The sequence below is a fragment of the Xenopus laevis genome, chromosome 5L (genome assembly GCF_017654675.1).
Source record: "Xenopus laevis strain J_2021 chromosome 5L, Xenopus_laevis_v10.1, whole genome shotgun sequence".
Taxonomy (NCBI): domain Eukaryota; kingdom Metazoa; phylum Chordata; class Amphibia; order Anura; family Pipidae; genus Xenopus; species Xenopus laevis.
Genome location: NC_054379.1, coordinates 139,233,746 through 139,256,386, shown reverse-complemented (window position 1 = coordinate 139,256,386; position 22,641 = coordinate 139,233,746). Strand labels below are relative to the sequence as shown.

The window sequence follows — 22,641 nt, the reverse complement described above, 5'->3', positions numbered from 1 at the left end:
TAAACCAATAAAGCATCAACAAGGTCTTCTCCATCTGTAGCTACATCATCAGCCACGTAGCTGTATAGCAGCCGTCGCATACAATAATCCTCGAAATAGACATGGAGGGAGTATAAGGGACACATACAATGTTTTGCTTTGTATTTACCAGTTTGGTTAGATGTAGGTATGGAATCTGTATGCAGCTTCTTTATCGAGTACATATGGACGTCCACATGGAATGTGCCATTGTAATTGGTGACAAACACCCACAGAACACTACTCAGCATGGACCTAATATTGGAAAGGCCAGAACAGGTTACAGGTATGGAATCCGTTATCCGGAAACCTATTATCCAGCAAGTTCCTTATTACGGGATGGCCGTCTCTCAGAGACTCCATTATAATCCAATAATTACATTTTTTAAAAAGTGATTTTCCTGTTTCTCTGTAATAATCAAACAGTACCTTGTACTTGATCCCAACTAAGATATAATCAATCCTTATTGGAAGCAAAACCAGCCTATTGGGTTTATTTAATATTTACATGATTTTCAAGTAGACTTAAGGTGTGAAGATCCAAATTACAGAAAGATCTGCTATCTGAAGAACCACAGGTCCCGAGCATTCTGTATAATGGGTCCCATAGCTGTATTAATCAAGATATAAAGTGGATTTATGTAAAGGCATCAGCCAGTCTATTTTTCTTTTGAATTGCTAATGCCTTTTACTGAGCCCTCCCAACTTTCTCTTCCTGTAGAAGGAGAAGAGCTCCATTTATATCGAAGTTAGTCCCCAGGTTCCGAATAAAGAATTCCTGGCTAGCCACAAACATTGTAACCTAAGGGTGCAGGCTTCTTGTAATCAAGCCCCATAGATTCTAAGTTAAAGGGATTCTGTCATGATTTTTAAGGTGAATTTTTATATCTAAATGAAACTGTTTACACTGCAAATAATTCACTCTACAATATAAAATTTCATTCCTGAACCAGCAAGTGTATTTTTATTTTAGTTGTAATATTGATGTGTAGAGGTCATCTCAGGTCATTTGCCTGGTCATGTGCTTTCAGAAAGAGCCAGCACTCTAGGATGGAATTGATTTCTGGGCAGGCTGTTGTTTCTCCTACTCAATGTAACTGAATGTGTCTCAGTGGGACCTGGATTTTACTATTGAGTACTGTTCATAGATCTACCAGGGGGCTGTTATCTTGTGTTAGGGAGCTGTTATATGGTTACCTTCCCATTGTTCTGTTGTTAGGCTGCTGGGGGGAAAGGGAGGTGGGTGATATCACTCCAACATGCAGTACAGCAGTAAAGAGTAACTGAAGTTTATCACAAGTCACGTGACTGAGGGCAACTGGGAAACTGACAATATGTCTAGCCCCATGTCGGATTTCAAAATTAAATATAAAAAAAATCTGTTTGCTCTTTTGAGAAATGGATTTCAGTGGAGAATTCTGCTGGAGCAGCACTATTAACTGATGCATTTTGAAAAAAATGTTTTCCCATGACAGTATCCCTTTAACCATGTGAATTGCAAGAGGATTCAGTGGCTAGCAGCACAAAATACAGCTTGATGCTGAACATAAGAACTATATGATTAAATAGCAAACACTAAAGGCAAATGTATGATTGTCATAGACAGCAATAATACTGCGGATTGCCAAAAAGTGGGCTTGCTCCTCCCCCCAGGGTGTAGTACAGTTAGTATGCCCAGCTTGAACGTTAATGGGCTGTTCACCTTCGAGTTAACTTTTATTATGATTGTAGAGACTGATATTCTGAAAAAATCTGGGACTGGTTTTCGTTTGTGGTTTTTGAGTTATTTTGCTTTTTAATCAGCAGCTCTCCAGTTTGCAATCTGGTTGCTAGGGTCCAAATTCCCGTAACAACCATGCACTGATTTGAATAAGAGCCTGGAACAAGAACAGGAGAGGGTCTGAATATAGAATTGGTCATTCTAGAACATACTAAAAGTTAACATAAAAGTGAACCACCTTTTGAATGCATCTTTTTCGCCCTCCCAACATAAACAGCTCCCATATACTTGTCCTGTGCAAGAAAACAATATCATTAGTTTTAATGAAGCGCCTATTTACAAGAAACCTGTGTGTCGCCACCTAGTGTAGCTAGAGAGGTGCAGAAAGTGGAAGCACCAGACTATAATCTGTACATGTTTGTACAGGTATAAAAAAAAAAAAAAAGGTAGTACAAAGGTGATACCTAACGGGATCTGTTATCTGGAAACCCATTATCCAGAAAGCTCCGAAATACGGGAACGCCATCTCCCATAGACTCCATTTTATCCAAGTTTAAATTTTTTTTCCTTTTTCTCTGTAATAATAAAACAGTTCCTTGTACTTGATCTCAACTAAGATATAATTAATCCTTATTGGAAGCAAAACCAGCCTATTGGGTTTAATTCATGTTTTAATTAAATGCTAGCAGACTTGAGGTATGGAGGATCCACATTATAGAAAGATCTGTTATCTGGAAAAGCCCAGGTCCTGAGCATTCTGGATAACAGGTCCCATAACTATAATAAAGGTTGATGTCTGATTAATAAGCTAATATCAGCTAATCAGTAAAGCGGATTCACCTATACCAGTTGCAGGGCAAACAGTGATCAAAGCCACAGTCATTGTTGGTTGCCAGTTGGGCTACTGTAGCGCTTGCATTTATACAGTATATGAAATGATTGTTGAAGCTGGGGGAGTCATAAAATGGGCAGGCATATTAGGCACAAACAACCCAGTGAGTATGACCTGTATAAGGGGAAACTACCATTAACATCAATAATATGACTATTTAATTTTGGGGGGGAAAAGCAGTTTCCTGACAGCAGCCTTGCTTTTGCATTGGATTTTACACCAATAATGTCCAGTGGTGCAGACTGGCAATGCTTTATGTGGAAGGGGGTTTCAATTGTTTATACCACTATATGATACCAGATCCCTAAAGAAACACATACCCCCGGGTGTCTATGTTCAGTGCGAGACTCGTACAATGATCATTATTATTCAAGGGATATGATGGCTCAGTGCTTGACAGGCAGACAAAGTGCCCAAGAAAAACTACAGAGCACAATTTAAGACTGTATATAATATTACATGGAATTAGGTGATGATAGTACCTCTAAAGGCCATTACTCGGCTATGAAAACACTACAGGTATGGAATCTGGTAACCAGAAACCCGTTATCCAGAAAGCTCCTAATTACAGGAAGGCCATCTCCCACAGAGTCAATTTTAAGCAAATAATTCTAAATGTTTTTAAAAGATTGCCTTTTTCCTTGAATAATAAAAACACTACCTACTATAGTTATGGGACCTGTTATCCAGAATGTTGGGGACCTGGGGTGTTTCAGATAACAGATCTTTCTGTAATTTGGACCTTCATCCCCTAAATCTACAAGAATATCATATAAACACTAAATAAACCCAATAGGCTGGTTTGCTTCAATAAGGATTAATTATATCTTAGTTTGGACCAAGTACAAAGTACTGTTTTATTATTACTGAGAAAAAGGAAGTCATTTTTAAAAATTTGGATCAATTGAGTATAATGTAATCTATGGGAGACTGTCTTGCCGTAATTCAAAACATTCTGGATAATGGGTTTCCAGATAACGGATACCTTGGTAAATACAGGCAAGTATTAATGGAAGAGCCTACACAGGCTGGGAATAATGATGAGGTTTCTTTGTGGGCAGCCTTTACTGGGATAATGCAGGGCAAGTAGTACCAGCGTATTAATACTGACAAGCAAAGCAAGATTAAAAAAAATAAAATAAATACAGACAGAAATATAGAAAAAAAAAAATATCTTTGGTCTCCAAACAATATTTAATCCTTTTTAACTTTTTTTTTTCTTCTCTCTATAGAAATACAGCAAACAGCATTGATCATGGAACTGATCTTAAAAGAAAAGAGGAATCAGATACACGGTGTATCTTTCTTAACTAGGGCAAAAGGAAAGGAGAGAAAAGGTTTATATAACCCATAACCACATTACTAAAGTGCTCAAAGTGGTGTTTTAAAGGCTGTGATAACGAAGGTGGGGGAAATCATTCCGATAAACTGCAAGCCCACGGGCCTCCATCAAGATTAAGGTATAATAAGATACCTGCAATGTGAAAGCTATCTAGCTGGACGAAGGGCAACGGAGCTTTGGATAGAAGCAGGAACGACGGATTGCCATACCACTATACAACTTTGGTGCTCCTTTGAAGGGTTGGTCCCTCTGCAGACAAAATCAGAGCTTCATTACACAGAATACAAAAAACGGTAGCAGATGTATTTCTACAATCAATACGGTCATTCAAATGAAACCCAAGCAAATAGCAGGCAGACATCTATCGGATTTAGTGGGCCATATACCTCAATTTTATAAAATCATTAAAAAGGAATACGCGGGGTGTCTGTTTTTGTAAAATCCTGTAGCAATATTTTGTAGGCACACGCATCAGCACAGTGCTATCCATCTGAGAGGGAATTCATTACGTCCCTTGAATATTCTTTAGAAACACGTGTGCTACTTGGCCTCTCGCTTTGTATTTGGCTCATCCAGACCTCTCTTGGGAAGAACAAAGAATCCACCGAATTAACAGGGGGACAATAAATAAAAGAATGCTATGTGTACCGTTTTAAACTCATTCGTCCAACTTTGTCTGAGGTGGTAAAAACAAAGTGCGGGTTTCTGTCAGAGCTGCTCAAATATCCACTCCTCTGATCATTTCTTTTTTTTTTTTTAAAAGGACAAAGTGTGTAGTTTTTCCATCGGTCTCAACCAACTTGAACATTGGCATCTAAAGAGCACAATAAGCATTCAAGAGTTTTGTAATTGATGATTTCTCCCTTCGCATTTGCTAGGTTTTACCACTGCTAAGTTCTGGCAATGCAGCACACACTCCTTATCAGACCCCAGAATCATACCCTGTAAGTAATAGAGCAATGGACAGAAGCTCTCACACTGCCAGCAGTGCAAACCTTATCATGCTGGATCTCCCTATACAGATACAGGGACCCCCCTATACAGATACAGGGATCCCCCTATACAGATACAGGGATCCCCCTATACAGATACAGGGATCCCCCTATACAGATACAGGGATCCCCCTATACAGATACAGGGATCTCCCTATACAGATACAGGGATCTCCCTATACAGATACAGGGATCTCCCTATACAGATACAGGGATCTCCCTATACAGATACAGGGATCTCCCTATACAGATACAGGGATCTCCCTATACAGATACAGGGATCTCCCTATACAGATACAGGGATCTCATATAAAGATACAGGGATCTCCTATAAAGATTCATCTATTTCTCAACATTTTCAGTTGTTTTTGTGCAGTTATAATGCCAGGAAAGTTTTAAGTGCTCCAGCTACTCGAGCTTGAGAGTTTCCTTCCAAGTGGTTACGTAATGTAGTAGTTTCCAACTCCATGTTAGATACTGGCTGAGAAATTCTCTTCCTGCTTCAGACATTAAGCCGTTCCAGTTCTGAGACAACAAAAATGTTGCGGCTGCTAAGATCCTTTTCCCACAATGGGATTTTCCCTGAAAAGTAAAAAAATAAATCTGTTAACCGTACACAGGTCTATGAAATCATTTAATAAGCTTGAAGGAGAATTTAACCCTAAAAATGAATGTCTTAAAATGCCATATTTTATACACTGAACTTATTTCACCAGCCTAAAGTTTCAGCTTCTCAATAGCAGCAATGATCCAGGACTTCAAACTTGTCACAGGGGGTCGCCATCTTGGAAAGTGTCTGTGACACTCACATGCTCAGTGGGCTCTGAGCAGCTGTTGAGAAGCAAAACGTAGGGGTCGTCACAAATTATCAAGCAGAAAATGAGGTTGGTGTTTAATATAAGCTGATGCTACAAGGCTGATTGTTATTTGTATTAATTGCTAACCAGCCTTATATTGTGACATTTCTATTCTGAGTACTGTAAATTGTGAGTGGGTCCTTAAGCTCAGTAAGTATCAGCAGCACAGAGCATGTGAAGTGAATCAGCAGAAAAGAAGATGGGGAGCTACTGGGGCATCTTTGGAGACACAGATCTTTATTGCTAATGGACTGTGGTTGCCTGGGGCTGGTATAGAAGCACAAAACATAATGTACAACATTTCTTCTTTAGTCAGGCTTTAGTTCTCCTTTAAACTGATGTTAAAACTCAGCAGATAAAAAGTGTTACATTCACTGGCCTGTGTTTTAAATGCCTAAGGTTTTAGGATTCATGAGAGCATTCCTTGCCCCACAGTGTATGGTGGGTAAAAAAGACCAAAAGACAGACCAAATCTCAGATCCAGTGGTGGTGACAGTAAACAGTTTAATTATACAAGTAACAATGTCAAAAAAGAGTGCCCTGAAGCATTATAACAAATTCGTTAGTCATTACAGAACATTTTACCATTTAGGTACTCTCTAAAAGACATTTCAAGCAAGGCAGCTCATTCCTAACTCTGGCACACACTGATAGATAGCCATCACATCTCTATTTGAATTAGGTTATTATTGAGATGGAAGCAGGGGAACATAAGCAAATGTGAGCACAGAAAAAAATTACAGGTATGGGATCCATTATCCGGAAACCCGTTATCCAGAAAGCTCTGAATTATGGAAAGGCTGTCTCCCATAGACTCCCATTTTATCCCAATTTTAAAACATTATTTCCTTTTTCTCTGTAATAATAAAACAGTACCTTGTATTTCATCCAAACTAAGGTATCATTAATCCTTATTGGAAGCAAAACCAGCCCAATGGGTTTATTAAATGTTCACATCATTTTCTAGTAGACTTAAGGCATGAAGAACCAAACTACAGAAAGATCCATTATCCGGAAAACCCCAGGTGCCGAGGATTCTGAATAACAGGTCCAATACCTGTACAAGATTGCCGGCAAATATAAAGAAATAAATGGCAAATATGTTTGGATTAACGGATGCTTACAGCATAGATGCTGAGAGGAGAAGGTGTATCTGTAAAATAAAAACGCTATTTGGACCTCAATTGCAAAAGGAATCCAAAATATAAAAGGGCTTATTTTCTTTTAGCAGTGGCACAGCTAGGCCCAATAACCTATAAAACGTTGTGTGCATTAAAATACCATAAGAAAGCCCTAACACCAATCACTATAGATATACCTACTGCAGCAACTACTACAAATTAGGTACAAGATGCAGCATAATAAAGCTCACAGGTTCCCTATACTTTACACCAGCCATTTCCATATGTGCAAAACTATGTGCAACTAGAAGATGTATAAGAGAATGCCCACACTCAAACCACGTGATAGCCACAACTGATGCACTTTGCACAGCATTTACCAATAGGAGCAAGTTCTGCACCTGCATGTTTTCAATGTTTTTGGCTAGTGGTGGTTACAACATTTAGTGGCAACTTTTGATGGCTGCAAACATGCTGGATTTCTGGAACAGCACAGAGACTTGTGCCAGTTTTTTAGCACTTTACTTATGTTTGTAAATGCGTCACAGAGTAACCGTGCTCTACTCAGATCAGTACTCACTGGCTGCCATATTTTGCACTCGTCGAGCCCTTTTTATGTTTGTCGTGTAGTTCCTTGAGGTTCTCCGTGATGGCTTTGATCTGCTGGAGAACTTTAAAGGTGGTCACAGAATCCTCAATGGTGAAGGCGTAGTCGCTGTGCTCCTTCTGTGGTCCTTGATAGACTGCTATTGTTCCACAGGCCTCTGAAAATGTACAGTATATTTTCATATCATGACTCATTCATTCAACGGGGTATTAAAGAGACAGTCTACATCTATATATCGCAATGTTCAACATAAATTTATTGAAAGAAAAAACCCCCAGTATTTTCCTAAAACAGGTATGGGATCCGTTATTCAGAAAGCTCTGAATTACGGAATGTCTTCCATAGATTTAATTTTATCCAAATAATCCAAATATTTAAAAATTATTTTTTTCTCTGTAATAATAAAACAGTACTTTGTACTTGATCCCAACTAAGATATATTTTTTTTTTATAATCATTTTTATTGCTTTTTTAAAACAAAATCAAAAAAAGAAGGTAGGTGGAGATACAAATCACAGAGATTGTCATTCAAATTTTAACATATACACTTCCGTACACATTGACAGGTACATATCTCTTCATTGCACTTCATACATCAGAACAGTACACATTGACAAGTCATACTTATTCAACTTCTCAGGTAGGATCAGCCCCTGGTTGTAAAGCTTCCACCCATCCCGTCCAGACCAGCTCAAACTTATTTGGTGTATTTCTTTGTATGTACACTAATCGTGCCAGAGTAATATGTTCCTGTAAAAGGTTTTTCCACATCTGTTCAGTGGGAGGGTCTCCCGAAGACCACTTAAGTGCTATGCATTTGGGTGCTAGGAATAACGATTCCCTCAGAGATGTTAACACATAATGCGAGAATACCTAGCAGGCACACCTTTGGGTTCACAGAGATTCTTATCTCAGTAATATGGGTAAGTTCTTCAGATACTTTTTCCCAAAACGAAGCCATTAAGCTAGGGCCACACGGCGCGATTTTGCCGCGATTCTGCGCTGGGCGAGTTGCGAGTCGCTGCGGTTTTTAAGCCGAAATAGCTTTGTTAACTTTGGCGCTGGCGTCAATGCAAATCGCGGCGAAATCGCTGCGCTAATTCACACGCGGTGATTCGTTTTCTATTGTCGCCCGAAGTTGCCTCGCTGGGCGTTTCCGGGCGACAGTAGAAAAAGAATCGCCGCGTGTGAATTAGCGCAGCGATTTCGCCGCGATTTGCATTGACGCCAGCGCCAAAGTTAACAAAGCTATTTCGGCTTAAAAACCGCAGCGACTCGTAACTCGCAACTCGCCCAGCGCAGAATCGCGGCAAAATCGCGCCGTGTGGCCCTAGCCTAACTGTGCAGCTCCACATCAAGTGAAAGAAGTTGGCACTTGGCAGGTGACATTTGGGACAACAGTCATTCGGCCTAATATTTGCCCTGTGCATACGCACCGGTGTGATGTATGCTTGATGTAGAATAAGAGTTTGGGAGAATCTACATCTTACGTTAAAGGACACCAAAATGGGAGCCTCCAAAACCTCCTCCCATTCCTCATTCTCCAGGTCATTTATAGCTGGTTCCCACATTCCTCTGAAATTTCCCGTTACACCTTTCTTATTTTTCAGTAACACAGAGTAAATGCCGTGATAAGGGGAGATTTCTACAGAAGCCAGTGAGATATTCCAACATATTTTCTAGTGGGGATTTAGATACGACGACTGGGGATAATAACAATTTTGCCTTAGTGGCCTGTTTAAGTTGCTAATATTGTAACCAGGCTGTAACCGTCACATCAAAATCAGCTTCAATCTGCCCGGGAGTTTTAAAATCACCATCCACATATAGATCTTCAAAGAACTGTATCCCCTGAGGTTGCCAAAATAACTGCAAATCCGCATTCTGGAAATGAGGGGTCCCCTCGTTTTCCCCCAATGGAGTGTTTGGGGAAATCCCCTGGTATTGAATAAGTTTCAGTGCCACCTCCTACACCCTAAAAAGTGTCCGAACAATGGAAGGGGGCAGGCGAAGTTCTATACATGTTCTAAGAATATCAGTGGCGGTACCGCCTTGCTACCCCAGTACTTACTAAGAACTACACAAGAGGAATCTGTTTCGTCTCGTTTAGACCATGGCAGGAGATGCTGCAATTGTGAAGCTAAGTAGTAGGATCTCCAATATCCCACCCTGCAAGCTTGGAAGTTGTAAAACTGAGTATGCAAGTCTGCTGCGCTTGTCTGCCCAGACAAATGTTTTGGTATCAGAATCTAGCCGTGTAAACACCTGTTTTGGTATGTAAACTGGGGAGTTTATGAATACATACAGTATGAGTGCCTCTGTCATGGAAGGGTCCCAACAGACAGTGCCTGATCAAAGCATTTCTTCAAGCGAGGCACTAACATATCCTTATACTGTTTGTAGAATTCCATAGGGATCCCATCTGTTCCTAGGGCCTTACCATTGGGAAATGAACGGATTGCATCCTCTATTTCCTGCACAGTTATGTCTCCATCTAGCGGTTCTATCTTCTATGTTTAGTGTGGGGAAAGGTACATGTTGCAAATACTTCTGCAATTCTCCCTTTGTGTAAGTAACTCTGGTCCTGTAGGCCTCAGAGAAGTAGCTTTGAAATGTCTTATTTATCCCTGACATATCTGAAATCATTATGCCTTCTGTAGAATGGATATTCATTATTGCGGTAGATGGGTCTATATCCCTGCACATTAGTGCCAGAAGATGACCGGTTCTGTCCCTAAATTGTGTAATTCTATGCTTGGAATATAATATACTATTGTGGGCCTGCTGCACTAAATACTTTTGTTGGTCCTGCAATTTAAGAAGCCAGAAAATAAAAGCGGGTTCAAAATTTTATTTAGGACAAAGAAAAAAAAAAAAAAAAAAAAAAGTGAGAAATGAATGGGGGTGGGATATGTTATCTACACTGACACACATGCACCTGCAGTATTACTGGTAAATGATATGCATTCATACCAATAATGGTTGATGATAATGATTATATGACTGCCACATTACATGTGTTAGGATACCTGAATAAATATGGAATGGTCTGTATGATTGGGCATTACCTTCAGGAATAATTAGTATTATATCCGTGGGTGCAAGTGCATTTACTGGGAATTATATGCATATGTATCTGCAGCATTACAGGAGGTTGTGTGCACGTTTATGAAGAATTATAAAGGATCATGTGTAGATACGCCTGCAGCAGGTAATATTGTCTTGTGTTTATTTATCAAGGTGTTTGCAGGATTGTTGGGAGATTATGTGTGAATGTGGCTGTAGAATAACTGGGGATTATATATGTCTGCAGCTATACTGGGGAATATACGCATGTGTTTTATAGAATTATGTGCCAGATAACATGGAATGGACTATAAAGATTTTTAATCATCCAGGTTATGATATACAGTATCTAGTACAAATAAGCCTAAAGCAAATAGAATATTTTTGAAATTAACCCATTGGGGAATGTTTTCAAGAATACTCTTTACAGGGCAATGTTTCCCCAAAATATTAACGGTGGTTATTTATTAGGGTGTTATTAGGGTGTTGTTTATCAATGATTGCTCATGGCAATACTTTGATACAAATATAAGACTTTGATAGATATAACACAAAGCACTATTATCAATGGTGGCTCATGATGGTACTTTGATAAATATAACACAAAGAACTTTTCTACTGTTGAACCCAATATGGTATGCTGAACCCAATATAGTATATAAGACTTTATAACTTATAGCTTTATAGCCAATGATTGTGTATAGCAAAGCTTTGTACAAGAGAAACTCTTGAACCAAATTAGTTGATGACCTAATACTTATATTTTTTCCTAAAATGTTTGTAACTTCTGGAAGTTCTCATGGGGCTTTCCTTTGTTATAGCCAGAGGCAGAATATGTAATAAAACGCTGCTAGTTGACCAGATAAGATCTATGCTTTGGATGTGCTTGTTGGGAGTCTGGCCAGATCCTGATGAGCGCAAGGGAAGCAAGATGTTATTAACCAAGTGGTTTAATGTATGAGCTCATTGTTTTTGAGCATATATAAACTGGGGGTCTCCATTCGATCAGCTGAGATTTCGCCTGTGGAGATGCCAACAGCACCTTTGGGACTGTTGGAGGGACTTCGATCTGCGGACTGTAACGGGATCTCCCAGTCTTGGTTGCAGAGAGGAGTGCTTTGCTCATTTTACTCATTTAGTAGTGTGTATATTTTTCATCTTTTGTGTGTAAAAAAACCTTTGCTTATATGTAGCTACTTGTATTTCTGAGAGACTCATAAAACCACAGGTGTCTAAAAGCTAAAGTCACTAGTTAGAACTGCCAGACACAGATCCAGCTGTAATAGATCACAAGGGGCAGACGGTGGCCCAAAAACTGTTTTGGACCAAAAGCAGGCAGAGGAGATGTCTTTCAGTGCTTATGGCAGTGGACTGAAAACAAAGGGGAGCTGCCTGCTTGTCCCTGCAAACATAGATAGATTGCACTGGGACCGATAAAGATTTTTTAACCTGGCCGATCAATTTTCTGGCAGATATCTGCCGAAAAATCGTAAGATGTACGATCGTTCGAATCCCACTAACCGCACAATAATTTCGAAGGATTGGTCAGACTTTGCTAAAACCGGTCGTTCGTCAAGAGAAATCTTTGCGTCTATGGGGACCTTAACTCTCGTGGGGGATTAAAGATTTCTGATGGCAGCACTGCCTATGGGTGTGAACTCTGACCTCCCCACTAGTCCTAGGAGTGCACTCTGTTCTGCTTTCATACTAGGCTGGCTGATGGCGGCAGACTCCTGTGGGCTAAGTACTGTGTTCATGAGTACTTTGGACTTTTGGAACTTGATGTTGCCCCCAGAACAAGCATGAAAGTTATGGGTACAGCATAGCCTTTAGGCAGGTCTAAAACACACTTAAGAAAAAAGATCTAGGGATAGAAAGTTAAGATCTTCCTTTAATTTAGCATGTTTTTTACAGACAGAATGGAGCAGTTTGGGTTCAAAATGTCCACAAATGTTAAGGTGCCAATATGAGTTAACTGGCATAATACAGTCATACACAGTGGGTAGGAAACTAACCTTCCATTTTCAGTAGCTTTTGCATATTCATGCTGAAAAGACGATGGATTCTTTCACATTCGCGATCTCCATCAATATCCAGTGCCACATCAGCTGGAACATCTCTGACAAATGAAATCATGACATGTACAAACCAACAAATTGACTTTGAGAAGATATAATTGAGTGCATTTCGCATTGTACCCAGGACAGAACGTTCTGGAATGGAATCGCTGGGATTTCACAAAATGTTAATTAAAAGCCTGGACCACGAAGGATCCAAAACTATTAAACGGCAGATAGAGAGCAGGTATACTGAGTAAGAGTAATTACTAACAGTTGCAGAGTGAGTGGCAACAATACAGAAAAATAGACTGGGGAATCACAGATCTACATAACTAGTAACTAAGAATGAGCTCATCCCATATTCTATCCTCCCAGCAGGCAGGACAAACACTGCACACTGAAAGAAAACAAATGCTCAGTATACAAACCAAGTGCCCAACACTAGATGGGCTGTGGTAGAGGAGAGCCTTAATCTTAAAAAAAATATTCTTATTAATCTACAACAGTTATCAGTTTGGAGATGTCTGTATCACTACATAGTGCCAGAAGTGTGCTATGACATTATGCATCTGAATTTTGTCCACCAACCCCAAAATATAATTGTAAATAAAATAGGTTTAAAGATACAGTGCCATGTTCCAGTAGTATTGGGTAATGCGTAGCGTTTTAACAGCGTAAAAAAATTGACAGAATTTATGCATCACGTAAGAAACTAACATTAACTAACAATAATACTTGAACAAAGGAGACCCCTTGAACTAATGGGAGTATAAAATATCAGTGGAGTACACAAGTAGGATCGTAAACTCATTTCTTTTCGGGCTTTGCACTCCACTTTAAGAGAAGCCACAAACAAAGCTATCCTCTACAAGCCCTAAGGGTTAGTTTACACGAGGAATAGTCGCCTGCGCTGAAGTACACCGGGGCGCAGCGTTTTCCGAAGTCATCTGAAGTTGCCTCACGAGGAAACTTCGGAAAACGCTGTGCCGCATGTGCTTTAGCGCAGGCAACTTTCATTTTAGCGGATGGGAAGACAGGAGGAGGCAGTTAATGGGAGATTGCCACCCAGAAGTCGAGGCGATTAGTCGCCAAGCGACAAAATCTCCCCGAATCTCCTCGTGTGAACTTACCCTAATACTGAATACATCTTCAAGACAAACTGGCAACTAATGTAGATAAAATTTACTGCATTGTGCAGCATAAATTCAAATTAAGATTTCCTGTCTATACCAGTTTTAACTCCAATCACATGTGGTTCTCCTATGCCTTTATACAGCTCTGCATGAAACACAAACAAATTACAGGCTAGAGGTAATATTTCAGGTAGAATTCAACCTGGAACTGCTGCTGAATATTTTTACTCTAGTGATAACAAACAAGAGAAAGTTGTGCTCACTAATTTTAAAACCATTAGGCGGGGGTGCAATGAGATTGTGACCACAAAATTCACATAGACAAATACAAGAGTCCTCTGCACTCAACCCATTATCAATATATTTAAGACAGAGACATTTTATGCATACTGCTACTGAAAAATGCCTTACCCTTTAAACAAAACAGGGATTGTTTGTCCATATATAGCTATACATTTAAGCTGGCCAACTACGTCAAAGTCATTCCCAGTGTGGCCTGTTCCTACACTCAACTTTCATCTGATGCATTAAGAATTCTATTGCCTCATTATGTGGTCACAGCCTCATTGCAACCCCGCTTAAAGGACCAGTAATATCAAAACATTTTTTAAAAAACATTTGTTTGTACATAAAGGAAAAAAAACAGCAAAACATATTTAACTTTAAAATTGCAAAGTCTTTATTAAGAAATAACTTACCGATACTCCGCTTGGGCTCCTCTTCAGAAAAGGCGTCAGGTCGACGATCCATCGTGTGGCGCTCGATTTCTCCTCCCTACATTCTATAGGAGATAGCTAGGGAGGAGAAATTGAGCGCCGCACGATGGATCGTCGCCTTTTCTAAAGAGGAGCACAAGAGGAGTTTCTGGTAAGTTATTTATTAATAAAGACTTTGCGATTTTAAAGTTAAATATGTCTTGGTGTCTTTTTATACGTTATATACAAACAATTGTTTTCAAAAAATTTATGTTACTGGCCTTTAATGGTTTAAAAATTAGTGGTGAGCACAACTTTCCCTTGTATCTTATAGTTTATACAGGAGCAGTGACCAGCTCCATGTTGTAGCTCCCATGCTTACCAGCTATAGTCAGGTGATCCCAGTGGTGGCCAATAAAAGGGCAGCCAAGTTTGGGAGCTTTAACCTTGAATGCAGCAAGTAAGTTGCAGGTAAAACTTAGTCCCTATGAAAAATGTATAATGAAGCAATAGAATTCTTAATGAATCAGATGCAAGTTGAGTGTAGGACTGGCCATACCAGGGATGATTTTGACATAGTTGGCCAGCTTAAATACTGTAAGTTACAATATATGGACAAACAATCCCTGTTTTGTTTAAAGGGTAAGGCACTTTTAGTAGCTTAAGGCACAAAATGTTTCAATGTCCTTAATACATTGATAATGGGTTGAGTGCAGAGGACCCCTTGGATTTGTTTACTCTAGCGATAATTCTACTTTCAATTTCCATATATTAACCATAAAATGCAACATCTACATGGAAAAAAAAAACATCCTTTCTCAGTATCCATCAGTGCCAGGCTACTTTTGTGGTCTATACTTACACAGTGCAGACGCAGCATCCTTCCGTGCTGTCACTGGTTGCTTTACAGCAGAGCCAAGCCCCACCCAGGAATACAGACGGGTGGTATTTGCTTAATCTCTTCTGGTTGCGTCTGCTTAACCTGCTTAGTATTTCAATCCACTCATTAGCTTCTATGCAGTTATTGGCCTGGATATACAGAGGCTTCTCATTATGAATCACCTGAAACATCTGCGAGAGAAGTCAGTCAGAGGATCAGCTGGTGATTATAAAAAGAGTAATAAGGTATGTTCTAAACCATGTCATTAAAAAAGCCCTTTTGAATGCTACAATGACAATTAGGTGCAAAGGCTGCCCTTCTGATTTTGTATGGAACAATTACTTACATTGTTCTTATTGAAGGCACTTTCATCCAGTTTCTCAACAGCCAGGATATTTTTAATTGGAATAGTATATACGGGCTCCTTATCTGTGGAAATTAGAAGGTATGAACATGTACAAATTTAATAAGGGTGGTTATGGCTGGTTTTGTCTCTCAATACACAAAAGTTACACAATTATTCTAAAATAGGCCACACAATGGACAGAGGCCCACTTTATTTATCAGAGATTGAATTTTAGTGGTATTAGAGCTTTTTGAAACTAGGATTAAACTAATTTTCTCTAAAACAAAGTATGCCATGAAAGTATGCCATAAGATTAGCATATAAAAAGTATGAACATGAAAAAAAACACTTAAAGAAGGAAAGCTACGGAGACATTTTATTACCAATAGATTCACTGCAATAGAGCAAGCTAGAATGCGATATCTATTCTGTAGAATGTTTTACCATACCTGAGTAAAAAGCTCTAGAAGCTCTCTGTTTGTTTAGGATAGCAGCTGCAGTTTTAGCTTGGTGTGACATCACTTCCTGCCTGAGTCTCTCCCTGCACACTTATAGCTCTGGGCTCAGATTACAGCAGAGAAGGGGGGGGGAAGAGGAGTAAACTGAGCATGCTCCCGCCCAGGGCAAGGAGGTTTAAGCTGAAGGCAGGAAGTCTGATACAGAAGTGTACACAATAGAAGGAAAGAAATGCTGTTTCTTTTAACAGAGGACTCAGAGCAGTATTAATTTGAGGTTTACTGGTATATTTAGGTGGACCTTTCCTTCTCCTTTAACCATAAGCTAAAAAATATGAAAACCTCTAAAAGTTCTAAAAATTCACATTTTGACAATTACTAGCAGAAAAAAACCCATAACCTCTAAAAGTCTGAATGTCTCAAATCTTTGGAGTAATAAAAAAACATTTTTAGAGAAAAAAATGATTCATGAAAAAAAAAATTCTGAAACCTGAATGTTAGTAAATTGGCCCCATAGACAGTAGATGTGTAGATGATGGGGTTTCTGTCATTTCCAGATTTCCTACAGGAGACAACATTTTTGAAATGGAGACTATTTCAGCTCTGACCAATGGATTGCCTGCTTAGAACTGCTGTGCCCAAATACCCAATACACTGAACATCGTTGAAAAAATTTACCGCAAACAAACTTGTTGCAGCAGTGGATTCCAAACATCAGCAGTTAGCTAAAAAACAATAGCATGATGAATCTATAAAAAGACAGACTATCTAGATTGCATTTTTCCAAACTTCCCAATATCTTCACTTCACTTCTGGTATCACACCAGAAGCTTATCTATCCATAACATCCCCTGTAAACCGAAACACATCAATATCATATCCAGCCCATGACTACACCAATTCCCCTGTCCCTTCCCTCCGTCTCTTGACCTCAACTTAAACAAATCATGTACTTCAGTCCACATCTGTAGCACCTCCATCTCTCATTAAACAGTCTAGATGTCTCATTACCTTTCTGTTTGTGGTAGGTGAGCTCATGACTTGTTAGGGAAAACCATCGTTTTTTGAAGTTCCTTTTGCCAATTATGGTACGCCCCAGAGCTCGCTTATGCATCTCCCTGTCAAGCGAAAAAATAACACAGTAATGTAAGCATGTTGCCCGTTCCGTGGGAATGACAGAAGTGGCTAATATTTAATATGCATTTTGTTTGCACATGGCTAACCACTATTGCATAATGCAAAAAACAAATACACTAGTACTGTAGCATAAAATTCTTTTCTTCTAGAGCTTCCTTAAATGAAGGCTGACAAAAACAAAGAATGTGCCAAAAACTTCTAGTTATATTTAAGGAATGCTTAAAGGGATACTGTCATGGGAAAATTTTTTTTTCCCAAAATGACTCCATTAATAGCGCTGCTCCAGCAGAATTCTGCACTGAAATCCATTTCTCAAAAGAGCAAACAGATTTTTTTATACTCAATTTTGAAATCTGACATGGGGCTAGACATATTGTCAATTTCCCAGCTGCCCCTGGTCATTTGACTTGTGCCTGCACTTTAGGAGAGAAATGCTTTCTGGCAGGCTGCTGTTTTTCATTCTCAATGTAACTGAATGTGTCTCAGTGGGACATGGGTTTTTACTATTGAGTGATGTTCTTAGATCTACCAGGCAGCTGTTATCTTTTGTTAGGGAGCTGCTATCTGGTTACCTTCCCATTGTTCTTTTGTTTGGCTGCTGGGGAGGGGGGAAGGGAGGGGGTGATATCACTCCAACTTGCAGTACAGCAGTAAAGAGTGATTGAAGTTTATCAGAGCACAAGTCACATGACTTGGGGCAGCTGGGAAATTGACAATATGTCTAGCCCCATGTCAGATTTCAAAATTGAATATAAAAAAATCTGTTTGATGTTTTGAGCAGCATTATTAACGGAATCATTTTGAAAAAAAATTATTTTTCCCATGACAGTATCCCTTTAATGTTATAATACTCTTACCCCTCTTTCAGGATCAGTGAATCACTGACTCCACTTGGTTCTTTGGTTTCTGTAGATGAGATTTCCTCTAGAAACTACCGAAAAATAAGAAGAGGTCAGAGCCAATGAATGTACATTGTTCAGGTGAATTCTAACAAAAACATACCAAATTTTGCCAGATTATAGTAGTCAGTATATGGCTTGATATTTATAGTATAATGTATGGTCTGTTTGCTATCTGAAAAGTTAAGTGCTACTTTAGCAAATTACATTCGTTATTTTTAATTCCAAGATATCAAGGAATACATGTACTGTTTATATGAATTGTGCTACAACAATGCCATCTGCTGGTCAGTTTCTGACAACCAAGTAATCAAGTTGTCAGAAAAAAGAAGGAAGGCTGGTCTGATATTCGTCTGGTTAGAAAAGATATGAGAAAAATTATCCGAGGCTTGTAATGTTTTTCCTATAGAACAGGGGTGTCCAACCTGCGGCCCAGGATGGATATGAATGCGGCCTAGCTTGAACTTCCGCCAATCCAGGAAACGTCATGTTGCAATGTCATGCACAGAGAGCGTATGTATGCGGTCGCCAATTGTGTGCATGTGTGCTTTAAATTTAACATGGGTGTGCGGTGTGTGGCTTCCTCGAGCAGGAAAAGCAGTTAACAAGTGAGCTTTTGGTTACTTACAAAGGCAGGTAAGGATTCTTCAGCAGTTTCGCCCGCTAAGCTAGGGATATATGCAGCACCTACATTTGTGAGCAACTTTTTTCAAGAATGACTAAGAGTAAAATTAGAACCAAATTATCTGATGAGCACCTTGAGAATTCACTGAGAATTGCAATTACTTCCATTCAACCAGATATTGATACATTAGTTTCTCAAACACAATGTCAAAAATCCCACTAGGTTTATGATACCCTCTTTTCTAATAAAATTAATCAAAAAATAGCGTTAGTGTTTGGGCTTATTTCGAGTGTGGCCCCATAACATTTTTTTTCTTCCAATGTGGCCCAGGGAAGCCAAAAGGTTGGACACCCCTGCTATAGAAGAATATCAGACCAGCCCTCTTTTTTTTCTTCTGACAACTTCCTTGACTACTACATGGTCAGAAATTGACCAGCAGATGGCACTGTTGTAACAAAATTTTTTATATTAACAGTACATGTATCCCTTAATATTCTGGAATTAAAAAAAAAAAAACAAATGCTTAAAATAGCCCTCATCAATTTTACATTCACTAATTTTAAAGATTTACTTATCCTTTACACAATAGGATTGCTTTGCCCCAATAAGGATTAATTATATCTTATATATAATGATTTAATATAAAATGTATTATATACGACTTTTAAAATCTTGGTAGCTTTTGTTCATTGAAATCGTATGCTCAACACACCTTTTTCACGGCTTTAGAGTACGTTTCCTCTTCAAACGTCTTGAAAAAGTCACACATGAACTGCTCCTTGAAGCTGGACTAAAACAGGAAAATAAAGTTTTTATATATATATCTATCTATCACAAACAAGGGAAAGTTGTGCTCACCACTATTTTTTAAAACCATTAGGCGGGGGTGCAATGAGGCTGTGACCACAAAATACATATAGTCAAATACAAGAGTCCTCTGCACTCAACCCATTATCAATATATTTAAGACAGCGGCAGCGACAGTCTTAAATATATTGATAATGGGTTGAGTGCAGAGGACTCTTGTATTTGACTATATCTATCTATCTATATAAATAAATGTCATTGTGCAATAAAACAAGCTTACTGGTTTGCTCTTTGTTAAACTGCTGACACTACCAAGGGTCTGGATAGTCTTTGAGATAAGGGTTAATATCCGAGAGGTCTGTGCATCCTGTACAAATGATAAAACAAGAATGTAAAAACTAAAACTTTAACAAAAAAAAGTTTAATTTATTATTCGCATAATAGGGACAAAGCTGGGCCTCCAAATAGCAAAAAAATATATCATGTTCTATTTATCAGGTTCTAGGCACACCCTAAGGCAGTGATCCCCAACCAGTAGCTCGTGTGCAACATGTTGCTCTCCAACCCCTTGAATGTTGCTCCCAGTGGCCTCAAAGCAGGTGCATATTTATGAATGCTTGGCTTGGTGCATAAAAAAAAAATGCCCTACCAAACTGAGCTTCCTGTAGGCTTCAAGTCCCCAGAGTGACTACCAATTGCCAATCACATCCTATATTTTGCACCCCTGGGAACCTTTGTGCATAATTAGGTTGCTCTCCAACTTTTTTTTTATGTTTAAATGTAGCTCACGGGTAAAATAAGTTAGGGAACCCTTCCCTAAGGAAATAAGGCAGGCAAGTCCAAGGACTTGAGTATAATGTAACAGACTATAGAAAGTAAAATCGTGTAACAATGTGCCTTTGTATTCTTGAACGAAGATACGACTAGTATGGATTTATGATGCTTTCTACCAGACCAAGTGCGCAATGAGAAAGGCTGAAGGTGATGATCACTCACTGGATGGTGGGGTCGTAGCTGGAAGCTGTGAGGTGACACAACAGCAACAGCAAAGAAACGCAGGAACACAAAGCTGCTTACGGCGGAATACTGAACATGGGGGTCTTCTGCATTAAATGACAAAAGGAGGGATTACATTTCAGTACATAACTAATGCTGCATAGAATATTCACAGTCTTACACTAACATATTTCTGACATCTATAGATTGAACGCTAACAAAAATACCAGCAACTGAATTTGCATAAAGCACAACAGATACAGTCAAACTCAAAACATAATTTACCCCTATTACTACAATAATATTTAATGGTGTTGTACTTTCGGTCAGATTTTGCCTATTTACAGTCTTTACGTAAAATATATTTCACACACTGTTTCTAAAGTGCCTCCTAATTTCTTTTACTCTTGCTGTTAAGTAATGTCGCACTAGCTTTTCTTCCCGTCACTTTCCATATGCTGATATGTAGAGTAAGTGGCATAAAGGGCTGTCACTGCACACAAGGGTCAGATTTTTGCAACAAATTATTGCCAACTCCCCAGGAGTTTTGGCAGCTAAGGAAAGGCTGGCTTATCTGCATCCACTCTCCGATTGTCCAGACATGGAGCTGGTCTGATTACAGACCTGTCAAATGGAGTGCTGGAATGCCTTAAATTGAGCCCCTACCTTTTCCAAAAATAGTTTTTACAGATGCCTATGATGTCCTAGCCCTCGATCCATAGATCATCAAAACAATCATGATACACACACAGCACTCATATAAAGCTGCATAAGGAGCCAGTATAACAGCATTTCTACTTGCGAGTAAATCTTGAATCAACTGTAAATAAACTCCGGTCCCACAAGCATGTATAACGCTAATAGTACCATTCCGGCAGAATTCAGTTCAAGACCCCCATTAGTTAGGAGCATAAAATATTGCCTGCAAGTATAGAGAGTTAACAGAGGGAAGGAAGCCTTCAGCCAAGCACGGGTCCATGTCGTCACTGAGCTATGACAAAGCAGAAGAACCTAAACATTTATTACAGAGAATGAGACAAAGCTATATTTAACCTGGTAATTTACAGTTGGGCTACACTTAAACCTGCTCCCCTTATATGGAGACTTGAGAGAATAAGCTATTGCCCATCTCCTTCCGCACAAGCAAGAGTAGTTGGAAAAGCACATAAATCTCTCTACTATCCCACCCACGGGTACCAAGTTAATAAGACATTAACAAATGTATGAGAACAGACCAACGTTTCCAGCACCCTAATGCAAAAAGAACAATAAGAAAGGAACATGATTGTGTACAGCTACAAATAATGAACGAGAATATTGAAATACTCTTTTTTGGCTCAAGGAAGCAAAAAAAAAAAAAAAAAACCAACAAGTGAAACATTTTATAGAGAAGCCTCCCAGTGGGAAGGAAGAAAACATCTGAAGTTGAGAAAGAACAGATAATTAATGGAAGCTTAGGTCCAAGGCTGGATACAGCTCTTACATCAGTGTTTTCTATTTACACATTAAATGGATCACGTTTCTACGTGTAAGCGGTGGTAGACACCTGTGCCTCTGCACAAAACATACAATAAATGAACTAAAAAGGACAAAGTGGAAAATAAGTTTGCTACAGAACAAATAGTGAACCAAGAGAAGGCATGCACCGAATCCACTATTTTGGATTTGGCCAAACCCCCAAATCCTTCATGAAAGATTCGGCCGAATAGCAATCCAAATCCGAATTTGCATATGCAAATTAGGGATGGGAAGTGGAAACCATTTTTTACTTCCTTGTTTTGTGACAAAAAGTCATGTGATTTCCCCCCTAATTTGCATATGCAAATTAGGATTCGGTTTGGCCTGGCAGAAGGATTCGGCCAAATCCTGCTGAAAAAGGCTGAATTCTGAACCAAATCCTGGATTCGGTGCATCCCTAACCAAGAGTAACCCAAACTCTCTATACAATCTACACACAATAACCATCTCTGCAAAAATCAATGTCCAGTAATGC

The 22,641-nt window shown here is 39.1% G+C and overlaps 1 protein-coding gene across 2 annotated transcripts in view; it reads right to left on the bottom strand.

Moving 5' to 3' along the window:
- Positions 1–3,819: 3,819 nt before the first annotated feature.
- The window catches only part of rasa2.L (RAS p21 protein activator 2 L homeolog), a 68,057-nt gene continuing 49,235 nt past the window's right edge, over positions 3,820–22,641 (bottom strand). For both annotated transcript variants that reach the window (XM_018263950.2, XM_041563484.1), the window contains exons 15-24: positions 20,649–20,755; positions 19,933–20,019; positions 19,558–19,635; positions 18,179–18,252; positions 17,196–17,302; positions 15,730–15,812; positions 15,366–15,574; positions 12,631–12,734; positions 7,523–7,706; positions 3,820–5,546 (exon numbers count right to left, since the gene is read on the bottom strand). In XM_018263950.2, coding sequence (XP_018119439.1) covers positions 5,516–5,546; positions 7,523–7,706; positions 12,631–12,734; positions 15,366–15,574; positions 15,730–15,812; positions 17,196–17,302; positions 18,179–18,252; positions 19,558–19,635; positions 19,933–20,019; positions 20,649–20,755 — 1,064 coding nt within the window. In that variant the 3' untranslated portion in view covers positions 3,820–5,515. The remainder of the gene's footprint in view (positions 5,547–7,522; positions 7,707–12,630; positions 12,735–15,365; positions 15,575–15,729; positions 15,813–17,195; positions 17,303–18,178; positions 18,253–19,557; positions 19,636–19,932; positions 20,020–20,648; positions 20,756–22,641) is intronic.